General features: G+C 41.7%; 1 protein-coding gene across 3 annotated transcripts in view; it reads right to left on the minus strand.

Moving 5' to 3' along the window:
* LOC106801599 (low-density lipoprotein receptor-related protein 2-like) overlaps nt 1-16,978 on the minus strand; it is a 42,320-nt gene that overhangs the window by 15,721 nt on the left and 9,621 nt on the right. For all 3 annotated transcript variants that reach the window (XM_087418471.1, XM_087418470.1, XM_014786311.2), the window contains 12 exons: nt 16,831-16,956; nt 16,051-16,254; nt 15,156-15,324; nt 14,679-14,847; nt 13,599-13,824; nt 12,678-12,803; nt 10,419-10,643; nt 5,212-5,523; nt 4,335-4,547; nt 2,826-3,020; nt 2,051-2,266; nt 197-435 (listed from right to left, as the gene is read on the minus strand). In XM_087418471.1, coding sequence (XP_087274597.1) covers nt 197-435; nt 2,051-2,266; nt 2,826-3,020; nt 4,335-4,547; nt 5,212-5,523; nt 10,419-10,643; nt 12,678-12,803; nt 13,599-13,824; nt 14,679-14,847; nt 15,156-15,324; nt 16,051-16,254; nt 16,831-16,956 — 2,420 coding nt within the window. The remainder of the gene's footprint in view (nt 1-196; nt 436-2,050; nt 2,267-2,825; nt 3,021-4,334; nt 4,548-5,211; nt 5,524-10,418; nt 10,644-12,677; nt 12,804-13,598; nt 13,825-14,678; nt 14,848-15,155; nt 15,325-16,050; nt 16,255-16,830; nt 16,957-16,978) is intronic.

Raw genomic sequence — 16,978 nt, forward strand, 5'->3', positions numbered from 1 at the left:
AGCCCCTTAAAAATTTGACCTTCAATAGGAGACTCTTAACACTCTGGACATTTTCACGTAGTTACGAGTGGCTTGCTGGGCAATAATTACAGGAGACTTCTCTGTTTTTGTGTTTTCCCAAGTTTTCTACAGGGAAGCATGTGTTACTGTTGTGATTAGACATCTACTTTATTTTTTGGAAACAAGAGTGGACTACCTTCTCATCGGTTCCATCTTTGCAGTCTAAGTCATGGTCACATATCCACTCTGCCAGCACACATTCTCCACTCCTCGGGCACTTCACCTCCCCTGAGGGGCACCGCAGGGGCCAGGCAGCAGGACAGCCTTCTTCATCCGAGTGGTCCAGGCAGTCACGGCTCCCATCACAATGCAGAGAGTAAGATATGCACTGGCCATTCCCACATCTAAATTCAGATGTGCTGCATTTTTCATGGACTGAAAAATAAAGCTTTAGGTAAGAACTCAGACAGATGTAGAAGGGACCTGATGGCAAATAAAATGGTTTGAAGACTCCCTGGTGTTCTGCTGTCACTTTGGAAACTCAGCCCCAGCAGGTATTAGGGCAGGAAGCTGGTTCAAGCAGAGTGTTAGGCCAGAAAAGTCCTACTAAGGTTGCCCAGAAAATCCTCTCTGTCCCAGAGAAGAAGGGCTGGGGAACAGGGATGGGAAGACATGTGGAAGGGCACCAGGATAGCAGGGTAGTGGGATCCTCCTCTGGGACCTTATACCATCTATGAGAAGAGAAATTCTCCCACAATATCCAACATACTCTACAATTTATGTTCTTGGACTCAAGGCCTACACATAGAAGTTGCTTGACTTGGTTCAAAAAAAATGGATCAGGTCCTAGGCAAAAGTATAAATATATATTGAAAAGTAAATTATACCTTGGGCTCCTCCCTACTTCTTTCCTGTATCTCTTTCCTCCTGATGTTCTTCTCATAAGCCCAGGTGAAGTCATATCCTCTGGCTACCCAGTCACCTCCACATCCAAATCTATCATGGTACCTTACCCAGCCTCCTGCTCTTCCCACTTCAAGTCTCCAAATTCTCTCTTCTACGCTATGCCCACAATGCAATGAAGGTCTTTGAAACAAGTCACTGGGAAGAATAAAAATAAAGTGTATAGCCCATAAAACTGAGGGGAAAGCAATGACACCTACACCCAAGATGGCCCATCACATGAGAAGACCTAGGACCAAAATTCAAATCTTTAAGAAGGTAGATTTGTGCTCAACAAGAAATACTACTTTATTTTGGTAAGTAGACTGGTTTTCCACTAATGGGAATCTGGTCATGGAAAACGTAAGGTGACAGCATGATCTCCAAGGAGCCTCTAATTCAGAAGGTTTCCTCTCAGTCTGTTAACTCTGCAGTCACTATAGTCCATCCTCATTATTTGTGGATTCAGGATTTGCACATTCACCTACTTGCTAAAATTTATTCGAAACCCCCAAAATCAGTATTCCCAGGCTTTCATGGTCATTTGCAGAGATATACAGAGCAGCAAAAATTTGAGTTGCCCGACACACACCTTTCCAGTTGAGTTGAACAAGGCAATGTTCTGCCTTCTTGTTTCAGTTCTCATACTATAAACATGTGTCCTTTCTGCAGTCTATTTAGGACCATGCTTTTCACATTTTTGTACTTTTTCGTGATTTTGCTGTTTAAAACAGCCCCCAAGTGCAGTGCTGAAATGCTGTCTAGTGTTCCTAAGTGCAGGAAGTCTATGATGTGCCCCATGGAGAAAATACATGTGTTAGATAAGCTGTGTCCAGGCATGAGTTGCAGTACTGCTGGCTGTAACTTCAATGTCAATGAGCCAACAATATACATTAAGTTGTCTTTAAACAGAAACAGACATAAAACAAGGTTATATATTGATTCACTGACAAAAATGTTGTGACCAGAGACTCACAGAAACCTCATTGTTTTTTCTAGAAGCAATGATTCAATATCTGCTAATTCAGTGTCTGTGGCAACTTTACAGAATGTAACTACCATGTATAATGCAGTTTGAAATACTTCAAGGAAGTTTCATGGAACTTACTACATCCCTGTTCATCTTTTTTGTCAAAACAGTCTGAATTGCCATCACACAGCCAGCTCTTAGGGATACAGCGGGTCTTGTTGTCACAACGCAGAGAACAATCCTCAGTGGGCTTCCAGCAGTCCAACTCATCAGACCCATCTAAGCACTGCCAAGCCCCATCACAGTGGTATTTCTCCTCAATGCACTTGTTTCCATCCAGACACTGGAAGATCCCTTAAATGCAAAGAGCCAAAAGCTAGCACCATATACTCAGTCATACTGAAGGTTTGAAATTAGATTAACGTACCCTCATTCTGTAGTTTGAGCTTTAACTAGACTGCATTTTATTTGTTTGAGTTCTATACCTTAGTTTATCCATAACCAAGCTTTAATAAAGTGCTCAGGTCAATTAAGTTAGCAAGCTGAATGAGGTTATTTAAATAAGGCCTCATATTTGTTTGGCTACTTTCACGACTTGTTAGAACATTACCAAGGCTGTCATAAGTGGTCATTCTATGGCTCAGCCTATATATATAAAAGCAAATATTGGAACACTTAAGCAAATGTGAGGAAGCAAGGAAGCAATAGTCACATTATACCTGGTAAAACACTTGACTTCAATGTGATAAAATGGACACTCACAGGATCAGTATTCTGACCGACTTATCTATGGTAATTTATCTAGGGAAAGCAAGTTTGATTATAATAAACACTCTGGCAATTCACACCATGCACTCAAAACTGTATCAGTATACCTGGAACAAAAGAATGAGAACAGGAGATGGTGACACACCTGGTTTGTTGCAGAACTGGGAACAGTTCTCTTCATCCGAGCCATCCTGACAGTCCTGCTCGCCATTGCAGAGGTTCTCCCGGGAAATGCATTCCTTCCCATCCCGACAGGGGACAGAGGATCGGGTGCACAGGAGAGGGGGTGGTGGAGGAAGAGTAGGAGGGGTGGCTGTGGCTGCTCCTTCAACCTCAGGATCTAGAATCAACAGTTGCTTCAGCAGGTTAGTCCATTAGGTTTTGGCAATGGTGATGTGCTTCTACTGTCCTCCTCCTCCAGAAAACCACGTCATGGCTGGGTAACCACACTTCCCTACCTCACAGGAAGAAAAGGTGAAACTGACCCAAGGCCTAGATCCCTAGATTAAATGGGGTACATTCGCCCATCATCTAATGGGCACTTTTTTTCTCCTTTCAGGTCTATTAACTTTAACCTTAATTTCTTCACTATCTGATGCTATATTCTAGGAATGAAAAATAAGGTAAGTTTCTGAAGATAGGGACTGGTTCTGCCTGGTTCCCCGCTATAGCATCTTGTGGTCTGGGTCAGGGGCCAGCATGACGTGGGCACTCATTCATTGGGATGTATAAGTGACGCTACTCAAAATTCCCAATTAGCACTCTTGAGAAACTATCACAGCAACCTAACCGACTTGTTAGTAGAATAATCAAAATTGGATTTCTTACCAAAAAGTCAACTGTTTATTAGCACAATTTACTACCTAAGAAATATGTTCCTATGCCTAATGCTTCTTAATCCTTAAGATCGGGTTAAACCAACCAGTGAATCAAAAAGCAAGCTAGTTTAGACAGAAGAGGGAGATGAGACCTCTATGGAGCAGGTACATAGAAACAGGAATGGTTCTGCCCCTCTTTGTTTCTACTCTTCCTTGGGACTTCCAGCTGCTTCTGCCAACAAAGCCCCCTGAATCCTGTGATAAGATTTCTTCTTTTTCTGCCTCAAGATCCAAGATCAGATTTTTTGGCTCTGTGTCAAAGGCTGATATGAAAAAAAAAAAGGTAAATCAGCTTTAAGGAAGTTAATCTGAATGAAAAGGTGCAGCTTCAACAGGAGAGCATTGCTTTTCCTGGTATCTGCAGCCCCAGGACAGCTTTGCCAAGGGTCCTCTGCAAGATGCTACTGCTATGGAAAAAGGGGGTTCCTTGGTAAAATCAGTTTGGGAAACTGGTTTAGAGCAAAAAAGCAGATCTCTTTACTGCCAGATTAAGAGCTTTAACACGCTAATGTGCAAGATGGTTCCCCAAAGAGCCTACGGTGTGCAAACTTCTTGGAGTATTGCACAGAGCCTTGTGTCACTTAGCATCTTTGAGCAATGTGTTAGATTCTTGCTCTTCTAGGACATGGACAGTTAGGGAGAAGGCCTGCTGAACTGTGGGTTGGAACAGCTGCCAATACAAACATAAAGATACCCAGGATTTTATCTTATAAAAACACACTGAGGAGACAAGGTAAAGTGGATCTCAAAGAATAACCCCACAGAGGAAGACTCACCTGGAACCTCCTGGTTCTCTGCCAGGATGATGATTTTCCTTATGAACGGCTCTTTTGACACCGAGAGGGGCTCCAGCATCCTTCTGTTCCACAGCACAAGAGCTGCTCTGTTCACGGTCACCAGGTAGGGCTCATGGGCGACTATGATGCCATCACTCCAGGTCTTGTTCAAACTGTAGGTTCTATTTTTCAGGAGACTCAGACTTTGCAACCCTAAGGAAGAGTAAAGTTCTTACAAGTTGATATAGAACAAGTAAGCTGTGACAGGGGGGAGGCATGGGTGCCATATGATTGAGGTTCAGTGACCCCAAACTGAAAATAAGCACAGATTCTTCCTATCAAGTTTTGTAGGTTTTAGTTAAAGACAGTCAAAGGAAGTGTTTAAAGCTCCAGGAAAGTGAGGTCTGCCATATGGGAACATCAGATGCGACTTTACCATCTTCCACATATATACTAAAACACCTGGTTATCAGCACGTAGCTGCCAGGCTGCAAGGATGGCTTCTTAGTGAGAAGACTAGCAAATCTGCCCACAAGGGATAACTTGTACTGTTATCAAGGTATACCTGAAGAACCTATACTTCATTTGCAATGGAAGTTTGGTTCCATTACTTCTTATAGAAGTCGAAACAAATTCTGAACACTGCAAAAAGCTATTAAGTATGTTATTTCTGAAGTATTCTCTTTTAAATCATATATTTAGGCTTATAGATGAGAATTGAGTTTGAGATAGGTGACCTGCGCCCCAGCTTTAACTATGAAAATCAGAATCTGAGCCTATGCCTAACTAGTTCTAAGAATGACTGGAATCATTATATCAAAACAAGACTCTTAGCCCCTCGAGCTTCTTCCACCTGCACTGGCTGTGCAGTGCTTACCTAACTCTTTGGTGGTCCAGAGGATGCTAGATGAGCCGAGGTCTAAGGCCATGTGGGTTTCTGCCGTCCAGGTGCCTCTCCAGACTTCCTGTCTGTTTTTGCCATCAAGGGTCATACTTTGCAAGTGCTTCTCACTTTCTACCCAGTAGAGCACCCTCTTTGGCCAATCAAGAAGAAGATGCAGTATAATGCTGCCCGTTCTGTAGAGGGTATGTGTGTCTGCGCCAGTGATTCTAGTCTTCTGAATAGCACTTCTGTCACAGGGCAGCCAGTACAAGTCCCCAGTTGATATGTCCACACTTGCTGAACAGACTGTAAGGAGGAAAAGTAACTCCCATTACAAAGGGCATTCAAATACGTTCATGCACTGTCTTAAGCTTTGAGTCAAGAATGGAAAAGAGACAATTAGGGGATGCAAAAACTAGTCACTAACAGCCTGTACACCTCATTCACCTTATGAGTCCCATCATGCCTATTCCGATTCCAGCATCTTGTCTGTCACATGAGCTCATCCAATCCTTATAACTACCTGGCAAGATAGACACTCACTGCATTTTATAGGTTAGATATCTAAGTGCCAAGGCTTGCATTTAAATGCAGGTCTGCAACTTCAAATTCACGTTCCTTTTCCTCATAGGTTAAGTATGAAAATCAATCAATTACACGTCAAGTGACTAAGACTGAAATTGCTATATAGGAAAGCAGAGACTGAGCTAAAGTGACACCATGACACTATGATATGAAAGGTCATCAGTAGAATGGATGGACAGTGAGGAGATCTACAACTAGATGACACAGATATGATAGGGACCAAGTATATTAAAGCCACAATGTGTCAGTTTTTAGATGTGAATAACCGAGTTAGGCACTAGCCTGCAGAGCACTCCCCCTACACCCATCCTGCCCACCATAGCTAGCTATACAATGGGGTCTGAGCTAGGTATTGCCTACTCTGCGATGCAGTGTAGCATAAAGGTGAGGAGCAGTATTAGGATAGCAAGTCAGACTACCTTGTATGAAACACAGTTCCATAATAAAGTGTCAGTTCATTTCTGTGCCTCAGTTTCCACAAATGTATGGTAGGGAAAGTGCTTCCCACATAGAGTTATGAGGATTAGAGTTTATACATACAAAAAGCTTAGAATAGTGTTAGTTGTTTTAGAGCAGTGTGCCGGACATAGCTTGCACAAGCTCATAACAGCCAATTGTTAAATTCAGGGATTCAGTAAACTTGTTGTTCAATACAGCTATTATTAAAAACTAAATTATATCAACTTAAATCGTATTTGAAACAAAACTAATAAATATTCAAATAATTGCCTAATCATTTTCCTACATTTTCCTATTATCTATGCTCTTGGTTATTTATATTCATTGCATCTGCATGGTTGAAACACCACATTAAAGCTTTGTTACTGCACACCCCTTCCCAACTCCATGTTCAGGGATGTTACATTGGTAGCTTGACATCTGGCTTTGTGGGAGTATTTACACCATGAAAATTGGCAAACTCTATAAATCAGGGCTTGGGTTGGCTTTGGTTGTGTTTTCTAGATCAGGGACGGGCAAATAACAGCACTTGGGCCAAATCCAGCCTATGGTCTGTTTTTGTAAATAAGTTTTAGTGGAACACAGCCAAAGCATTCACATATTGTCTATGGCTGCTTTTGAGACACAATGGCAGAGTGCCCAACAAGCCTAAAATATTTACTACCTGGCCTTTTACAGAAAGAGGTTGACAACCTCTAGTCTAGACTTAAAGTGATAGAGAAAATGTTAATATTGCAGATTAAAGTTACATGTGTTGTGTCTATAGCCATTACATTATTATTTTTGTGTGTGTGTGTGAGGAAGATCAGCCCTGAGCTAACATCCATGCCAATCCTTCTCTTTTTGCTGAGGAAGACCGGCCCTGAGCTAACATCTATTGCCAATCCTCCTCCTTCTTTTCCCCTTTTTCTCCCGAAAGCCCCAGTAGATAGTTGTATGTCATAGTTGCACATCCTTTTAGTTGCTGTATGTGGTACGCGGCCTCAGCATGGCTAGACAAGCGGTGCGTCGGTGTGCATCCGGGATCCGAACCTGGGCCGCCAGTAGCAGAGCGCGCACACTTCACCGCTAAGCCACGGGGCCAGCCCCTACAGCCATTACATTTTAAACACCACAACAAACTGAGGAAATATTTTTCTAGTATTTGAACACTATTATCCACTTCCACAAATAAGTCATTTATGTCATTGATGACTGGTTTTCATTGCTTCAGTTTCATCTCACTTGTTTACAGAAACACAAGTGTCAAACAACATTCACATCAAGACTACATTCAGTCAATGATGTCATCGACTTTTGTTAAATCAGGTAGCAATCCAGCATTTATTCATAGCTGGATTTTGTTAAATCTTGATCTTGATCTATACATTGCTTTTTTATTCTGAATTCTTGGATCTGTAGCCAATATGTGAAAGTTAGTTGGCTATATGAAATTTACAATAAAGAATGTTGTATATTTTATTATTTGTAAATTGTGTTGCACATCCTTTATATCAGTAAGCTTTATTATAAACATATGTAGGTAGATATATGCACACTTTTCCCCCTTAGCAAGCCAGTCATTAAATAAATCCCAGCACACCATTGGGTATTCTAATAAGAATTCTAAGGTTATCTACTAGGGAAGTTGACAAACAGGCAAGGCATGGAAGTGGGGCACGAGTGGCAGAATGGAGAAGCCAGTACACACAGGGCTTAATGTGCTATAAGTTCTTTCTACTCCTGGGTCTTAGGGTGGGAGCATACCTTTACTAATATTCCTCACATTTTCATGTGGAAGAACATGCATAAGATTGTACGTCTGAATTCTCCCCACATTCCCCAAGTCACTCCTTCCCAGGAAAGAAGTGTCTTAAGATTGGCAAGTTAGTAAGAACAGACTGGCCATACTCTGTTCAGCTTCTCTCTTCTTTGCTAGGCTCTGCCATCTGCAGAAAACGTGTGCTCTCCTCTGGAGGAAGATTTAACCTTGGCACTACGCTGATTCAAGGTGGCAAGTCCAGCTGCCAGGGTCACAAAATGCTCTTTGAGCGACGCTAGACAGGTTCTTAAAGACACGTACTCTATTCTAAAGCAGAGTTTTGAAGCCCTCCAATTTTTGATTAGGAATTTCATCTGTATTTTCCAGCCTCAGTTTTCATCATGAGGACAAGATTAACACACCCAAGAGAAAACAACGCTGACATCAGTATACTTTGATGTAAGGATAGCTGAAAGCTGCAATCTCATGGGTTGTAAGGAGGCCCTGAGATCTGTAAACAGGCCTAGATAGAACGCCTGAAGCTGATTACTATCTACAAAAGGCCTGCCCAGCTTTGTCAAGCTTTTCAGCCACTTTTTAGGAAAAACACTGCTGTGTGTCTCCTTGACCCATACAACAACACTTCTGACACCAAGTGGCTGGGTTTTTTCCCCACACAAAGCAATTCTGCAACACCAGCTGGGTGTCCTACAATTCAATTCCATTCTGACACTGTCTACCTGGAGTTAGCATCAGATCCCACAAGTTAAGGGCTTGGTCCCACAAGACTGTCCCCACCTTAGACACTAATCATAAGTCTCTGGTTGTCACCTGTTCTTCTGGCTCTAAATCGGGGTTCCTACAACCCCCTCCTTGAGTTCGACAATTTGCTAGAAGGGCTCACAGAACTCAGGGAAACACTTATTTATGTTTACTGGTTTGTAATATCAAGGATAGAGATGAACAGCCAGATGAAGAGATACATAAGGCAATGTCCAAAGGATCCTAAGTCCAGAATCTTCTGTCTCCTAGAGTTGGGGTGCACCTCCCTCCAGCGCATAGATGTGTTCACACCAACACAGAAGCTCTTGAACCCCATACTTTTGGGATTCTTATGGAGGCTTCATCACATAGGCTCACATAGGCATGATTATTAACTCCATTTCCAGGCCCTCTCCTCTCTCCAGAGAATGGGGAGTGTGGCTAAAAGTTCTAAGCTTCTAGTCATGGCTTGGTGTTTCTGGTGACCAGTCTCCTAGGGGCAGTGATAAGGTTTTTAAGATTTTTCTGGTCTTAGGTCTGGGTAGGGTAGAAATTGCATTGCAGAACACACCAAGAGTTGCCTCATTAGAACAAAAGCTGTTCCTATCACCCAGGAAATTCTAAGAGATTTAGGATTTCTATGTCAGATACTCCTATCACTCAGGAAATTACAAAGGTCTTAGGAGCTCTGTGCAAGTAACTGAGGACAGTGACAATATATATTTATTATTTCAGAGCCACCTACCATAGGGACCAATATTCAATACAAGACCCAGCTCAAATGAAATGGTCAGCCTCTTATAAATCCTTGATACAATAATTGTACCCAAAAACCAATTAGCAAAGATTACCCAGGGAGGGGAAGGTAGCATTTTAATTAAGTGGGAAGAAATTCACGATCAGGGGTTTCCTAGACAGTCATTAGATGTATCACAAGACCACTGCCCATTTCAGTTTCTCCTGAAAGTTCTCTAGGTCAGGGTACTGGAAGCTCTTAGGTGCCAGGCATTGTGCTTGCCCACAAGGTAGCATCTACTGCTCTAAAAGATGTCTCAGGAATGTATATTTCAATACAGCACTTCTTGTAGTAAAGCATGTAGTCAGAGTCCCCAGGGCACACACATTCAGAAATCAAATTACTCACCCCAGAGCTCAAGTCTCAGTTCTCTTTTACAAAGTAGATGTTTGCATTTAGGCAGAGTACAGGGAGCTAAGGGTAGGGTGTGGCATTTAGGAGTGTGGGAGGGGAGAGAAAGTATACATCACCATATTAAGAAAATATCTTGCTAGTTCTCTCTGAAATCTGCATTGCAAATTACCTCTAAATTAGTGTAAGAAAAATCTGCAATGCAAAATTGAAGTATTTAAGGTCTATTTCTCTCCTACCCAGACTTCAGGCCAGAAAAATAGAATTTTAAAAACCTTACCACTGACCCTAGGATTTCCCAAATCACGGTAGCCTTTTAACACTCTGCATGCCCCTCATAAGAACAAGGGTAAAGCAGAGACACTTAATATTTAAATTAGTTAAGACCACTCTTTGGCATTAAGGTTGATTCAGATCAGGAACAGGCAGGACTTAGTGGCTCCAGTTCTAGCTAATTTTAAAGTCAGAAAATAAAGGGGAAAACCCAAAATAGCCACTCCCACTTACCTCTATGCTCTGTCCAAATCTCTTGCTTTTCTCCTGAATAGCCAGTTGAGCAGAACAGCTGTCCCTTAGCATTTGTCCAGTAGACAAGGTTTCTTTTCCAGTCAATATCTAGTAAATAGATGTTCCTAGGATGCTCTTGAACTAGAGTTTTTTCTATAGCAGTTCCCATAAAACCAACTTTCAACAAGTAGAGATGTTTGCCAGAAGAAAATACAAGTTTCAACTCTACCAGGGAAAAGAGGAGACTTATTACTTGACTATTTGTCAAATAAGCCCCCTACTCCCTTCTTGAGCAATGCCCCTCCCTCGAGCTGAGGCACCCACAGGAAGGGATCTTATCAAGTTCACTTCTGAAGCACACAGACAACATGAACGCTCTAGTTTCCTTAAAGCAGTCAGTCATTTGGGCAAATGAAAGTGTTGCTCAGTTTTCTCAAGGCACTAAGTCTTTGGAATTTCTGCTGAAAGGTTCACACAGAATCATGAGGATTAGGGCTGGAGTGATGCTCCATTTTATTCAGGAATGTCATCAAATCCTTGCTTATAGTACACAAGTCTCAGTGCAAAGAATTTTAAACTCTATTGCCTATTTAAAGAAAAGTTACTTGGGTATTTAACTGTATATATAATGTTCAAAATACAATTTAAGCTGAAGTCTTGAGTTTGGCACAAAAGCTTATCACACCGTGATTGCATTCTATGGCTACCCCTGTGAACTGCATTTTTTAAAGATAGTTAGAACATGAACACATTTATGTCATTTGTTCCTCTGAAAACCTCAATGTTCTATAGAAAGAAGTCAAGTAATTTGGATAGAGATGTTCAATGGATTATGTAAAGATGTTCCATCTTTAATGTTTCAAAGATGGAACAGCAACGTGAAGAACTTATGTTAATATTGAAGTAGATGCTCTGCTTACAAACAAGTCAGAACACACAATAGTCATAAGATTATAGATTTCTTTCTTATATCAACTTGGTCATTTATTTTTCACGTAAAACTGAGTGGGGTAAGCTATTTATTCCTGTTTTAAAACTAATGAAACCCAAGTCTATTGAGGGATGAATGGATAAACAAAAGGTAGTATATACATACAATGGAATATTATTCAGCCTTAAAAAGAAAGGAAATTCTGACACGTTGCAATATGGATGAACCTATGCTAAGTGAAATAAGCCAGTCACAAAAGGACAAATACTGTATGATTCCACTTATATGAGGTACCTAAGGTAGTCAAATTCATAAAGACAGAAAGTAGAATGGTGGTCACCAGGGGCTGTGCCGAGAGAGGAATGGGGAGTAATTGTTGAATGGGTATAGAATTTCAGTTTGGGAAGATGAAAAAGTTCTGGGGATGGCTGGTGGTGATGGTTGCACAAAAATATGAATGCATTTAATGCCACTGAACTGTACAATTAAAAATAGTTAAAATGGTAAATTTTACATTATGTATATTTTAGCACTGATTGGTCTAGTGGTTAAGAATAGGCGATCTCGGGCCGGCCCCGTGGCTTAGCGGTTAAGTGCGCGCGCTCTGATACTGACGGCCCGGGGTTCGGATCCCGGGCGCGCACAGGCGCACCGCTTTTCTGGCCATGCTGAGGCCGGGTCCCACATGCAGCAATTGGAAGGATGTGCAGCTATGACATACAACTGTCTACTGGGGCTTTGGGGGAAAAAATAAATAAATAAAATTTAAAAAGAATAGGCGATCTCAATGCCGCAGCCCAGGTTCGCTTCCCAGTCAGGGAACCACCCCACCCATCTGTCGGTTGTCATACTGTGGCGGCTGTGTGTTGCTATGATGCTGAAAGGTATGCCACTGGGATTTCAAATACCAGCAGCATCACCCATGATGGACACGTTTCAGTGAGGCTTCCAGACTAAGATAGACTAGGAAGAAAGAACTGCCACCCACTTCAGAAAAAATTGGCCATGAAAACCCTATGAATAGCAGCAGAGCATTGTCTGATATAGGGCCGGAAGGTGAGAGGATGGTGCAACAAGACCGAGCAGGGTTCCACTCTGCTGTCCACAGGGTCACTAGGAGTTGGAATTGACTCCACAGCACTAACAACAAATATTTTAGCACAATAAAAAAAGAAAAAAAAAATCAAGGTCTTTTGATAACAAAACTTGTTATCAAAGTAGGTTGTCAGTATAAAAGTGATTGATCCAAAAATGGAAGCTACATTATTTCCAGGCCTACCAGGGAACGTGCCTCCTTGAGCCAAGCCCATTTCACCCAGCATACTTACCATTACATGTACCAGAAGGTAAAAGAAACATTCCCTCTGGACAAACACACTTATAGCCCTTGGGATGGACGGGAGACAGGAGACACAAGTGGCTACAAGAACCTGGAACGCATGCTGGGTATCTGCCTATTTTAAAATAGAAACAGGTAGATACAATTTCAGATTTATTTATCCATACTAGTTCAAAAATTAATACTCAAGGGGAGTTAAGTCATTTTTGCCTTAAGAGGAATCCCAGTGTACTTGTTACCTTCCACGTTAGGCATGCTGATCTCTGAATGCCTGTGGTCTCCTGTCTTTCTGATAGTGACAATTACCTACCTATATTGAGCTCGGGCCAATAAAGCTTCAACCAACAGCATCTTCTCCCTTAGAGTTAAGGCAAAATGACTGTCTAGCTTGCTTATAGGAAGACTCTCTTAGAAGGAAATAGCGGTCTAGGCTCTCTACTTTAGTTAGTTTCTTGGACCCATTTAAGCAGCATTATCTGAGTTGAATCTGACATATAATTTCAGATTAACAAAAGCTTTCAACTCCTAGTCAATGAATATTTGACTTCCTTCGATAAGCAGGATGCTGGGCTTGGTTCAATTTTCTGTTATCAATTCACCTGTCAGTGAGTAAGTTATTCTAGCGCTTCTGTGAACAGCTTACTACCTTGTTTTGTCTATTTCAGACATTAAAAATCTGGTTGCTACATTGGACAAGCATAAGGTACATGCCTGGAATGAGTTTCCCAGTAGATGTTTTTGTTCAGTTCATCTTACTTAGAAGTCCTGTATAAGTCTGAAATGATACCAAGAACGTACCCCCGCCTCAAAATAGCAAGTTCCAACAACAGACTGAGGTAGTAATTTACGTAGTTTCCATTTAATATGCATTCTGATTCATAAGCATTTCAAAAGCAAGCTGTTGACTTACTCTTAGGCTGCTGGGATTTGTGGAGGACTGAGAAAGCAGATACGGAGGCATTTAGCAGCACCTCTCTCTTCTTCGGGGTGTGGGGTGAAGTACAAAACAGCTGTATTTTATTTGCCCAGAAGAAAGAGTTCTCAAATACAGCTAGTCCTACTGGATCTTCACCTTCCAAGAAGACCTCAGGAAAGGTGTGCCTCCCGCTGCCATCCACGTTTACCGTCTCTATGGACTGCAGGTTAGAGAGTCTCATGAGAGCATGGATGCATTAGCCAGAGATGCTGACAACGTCAGTGCACCCCAGTTTCTTGGAAACTGATTCAACATCTTTACGTGATATCAACTTGATAAAGATGAACTCATCTAAGGATTCATGAAGGCTCACACCAAAGCCAGTGGATTGGACTGCTTCTTGTACAAACTGGGGTCACAGATACGTTGTACAAGTAGCTACAATAACTTATTGTCCACATCCAGACATTGTCCCAAATCCTTTCACTACATTCTCCAACTGCCTTCTGAGGTAGGCATTCTATCTCTTTTCAGAGAGGGCAATGGGAGCTCAAAGAGCTCAGCGTAAGTAGCCAAAATCACAGCTGGAGGTCATAGGCTTAAAAACATGACTCCCAAGCCTCTGCTTTTAGCCACCATGTCATATTGGTCTTTTAGTTGGATGCTTCCAAAAATTAGATAACATAAACTAGAATATTAAGACCTAGAAATACGAGTACCAGACACTGAAGTACTTAAGTAACTGCATGCTTTCAAGGAAGTGGACTGCCATCTTAAAAAGGTTTTGTATCCTAGGTACAACATAGAACATGACCTATACTACCAGGAAATTCCAGTGCCAAGTTTGACTGTAGAGTATTTAAGAAAGTCACACTAAGTCTCCAAGCCTATGTTGATACAGTCTGGCTCTAACTAAACATACCATGCAATTATAGCTTGCTGTTCTCAATTTTCATGGCCAGAAGATACCTCACCAAGTTGGTGTAAGACTTAAGAGAACTTGGTACTTACCCACCATCACCCCAAGCCCCTACTGAAAGGGTTTCCCTTTTCCTCCTAACCTATCTATGGTACCTCTTTAAATTTACTGATCCAGTAGAGCCTGCCAATCACACGGTCAAGTGTCAGTCCCACGGGTTCCTCCATGTTCACAACCGCAAGCACCTTCCTATCAGAGCCGTCCATCCCTGCAGTTTCAATAGTCCGCATGCCTTTCTCACCTCGATTTACCCAGTACAAGTACCTGAGGACAGCAAAAGTGCAAAGGGTTAGAGAAGTCCTCAGCTGCACGTACATTATCCTGAACAGCCAGGCTCCCTCAGCTCTCTCGCACAGGCCTCGTATCATTGCACTGCTGAGAATGCTGGGTATTTCTTCTCTTAGACTCAGACTTTGAAAAGTTTGGCTCTATAATATTCAATTTAGACTTCAAAATTAAGAAATTTTTGGAGCAAATGAGACCTAGGTTGAAAAGGCTGAAGTGTTCTTTTATCAACTTAAATATCTAAGATAACCAATGATTTTGGATATATTCCAAGAAACACTACTTACTTCTTTTCAGGAAACACTATCAGCTGCTCTGGCACCAGATCCTTTTCCAAGATTTTGACGTAGCCTCTACCATCACTTAAACCAGCATAGATGACCCTTGCGAAGCTGCTAGCCCAATACAACTGTCCCGTGAACCAGTCCAAAGAGATACTGTTCACTGTTTTAAGTTCTGGGGATACAGGAGAAGTGTTATGTTCCTGTATTCTTCTACACCCATCTTACTTTGAAAAGAGAGACTCGGACAAAATGTTTCTACATCTGATTTCAAGCTATACAACGAGGCAAATAGGACACAGGGAGTGAGGGCCAGAGTTGTGCTAAGGTGTTTCCCACATAGAGTGGGCAGAGGGAAAGAGAAAGACCTTAACAGAAGCAGAACCAAGGAATCCAAGAGAATGTGACCTCACTTTGGGGCAATATTTATTACAGAAGTTTCCGGTGAATTGCTATGAAGTCTACATCTTAACTGCTACCAGAGGATTTCTATGTGCCAAGATCTATGCTAAGCACTTCCTTACCAGCACTGTCTAGATTAATCCCCATGCTTACCCAAAGAGACGAGGACTATTACCCTCATCTTAGAGAGGGCAGTTCAAAGGAGTTAACAACTTGCCCAAGGTCACATACCTAATGATGGGGCTGAGACTAACCTTGGCCTGAGTCCACATACTCAAATTTTCTGTACTGCTTAACAGTGATTTAATTATCAAGTTATGTTCTATGAAGCTCCTGTAGAGCCAAACTACATAGTCTTATCTCAGATTGAGCTTCTATGTACTCTCATGATTCATGACAAGTGAGTCACAGAGGAAGGTGCCTGGATGAATACATACACTTCTCACATTATGTTTAAGTAGCTTTAAGAAACTAGGCCTCTTAACACCAAGAAATATACCTGGATAGAGGGGAATGGAGTTTGGCTTCCCAAGGACAAACACATTTAAGACTTCATCCACCCAGAAATACATGCTTCTCTCAAGATCATATGCAACAGAAGTCGGCCTTGATTTTATAGGTATCAGAGTCTCATAATTGCCTGTTCTTCGATGCAGGACACCAAGCTCTTGATCTGCTGCGATAAGAATTTTAACAGCATCATCTGCAATAGAAGTAGGGACACATTACTTTGAAACTTTCTTTCACATCATTCTCTTTAAATATGTTATCCCATCTCCCATGCCAAAATCCACTTATCTCTGAAGTCTAGACTGAGGCATATCCAGAAGAGATCTAGTTGACCACGTTAAGTCTCTCTTCCTCCTCTGAACTCGAGCACATTAAAACTAATCTTTGGAACTTTACTGCCTTATTTGATTTCAGATTCAGCCCTTCTCCCCAGCTAGACAGAAGTCCTCTCCATGCCTTGTATATAGTAGCCAAATGTAATTAAGTGCCCCAGCGATAAAGAAGCACAGGCCAAATTAAGATTATGTTGGTTGGGTCTCTGGAGCACCTAGTTGTAGAGCCTATAGAATAACTAAGTCATTTAAAAGATATTTAATAGCAACTGACACTCCAGTTGGCCAAGGAATGTTATTAATAGCAGCTTCTTTATGGAAAGAACAAAGTCATCTCTAACACTAAACCTTAAAATGGATCATCTATATCACTTTTATCTATAATTACTGCTAAGAATAGAGCAGGAGCTGGCTTTGCTTTCAGTATTGAAACTCACCCATAACTCGACAGTCGGTGCCATTGACAAGCTGGTGACCTTGAATACACTCACAGGAGTAAGAGCCTGGTGTATTATGACACAGCTGACCACAAGGACTGTAGGCCATAGAGCACTCATCTACATCTGAAGACAGAGAGCCAAAAGT

Source organism: Ceratotherium simum, chromosome 28, assembly GCF_057802395.1.
Source record: "Ceratotherium simum simum isolate JZ-2026a chromosome 28, ASM5780239v1, whole genome shotgun sequence".
Taxonomy (NCBI): Eukaryota; Metazoa; Chordata; class Mammalia; order Perissodactyla; family Rhinocerotidae; genus Ceratotherium; species Ceratotherium simum.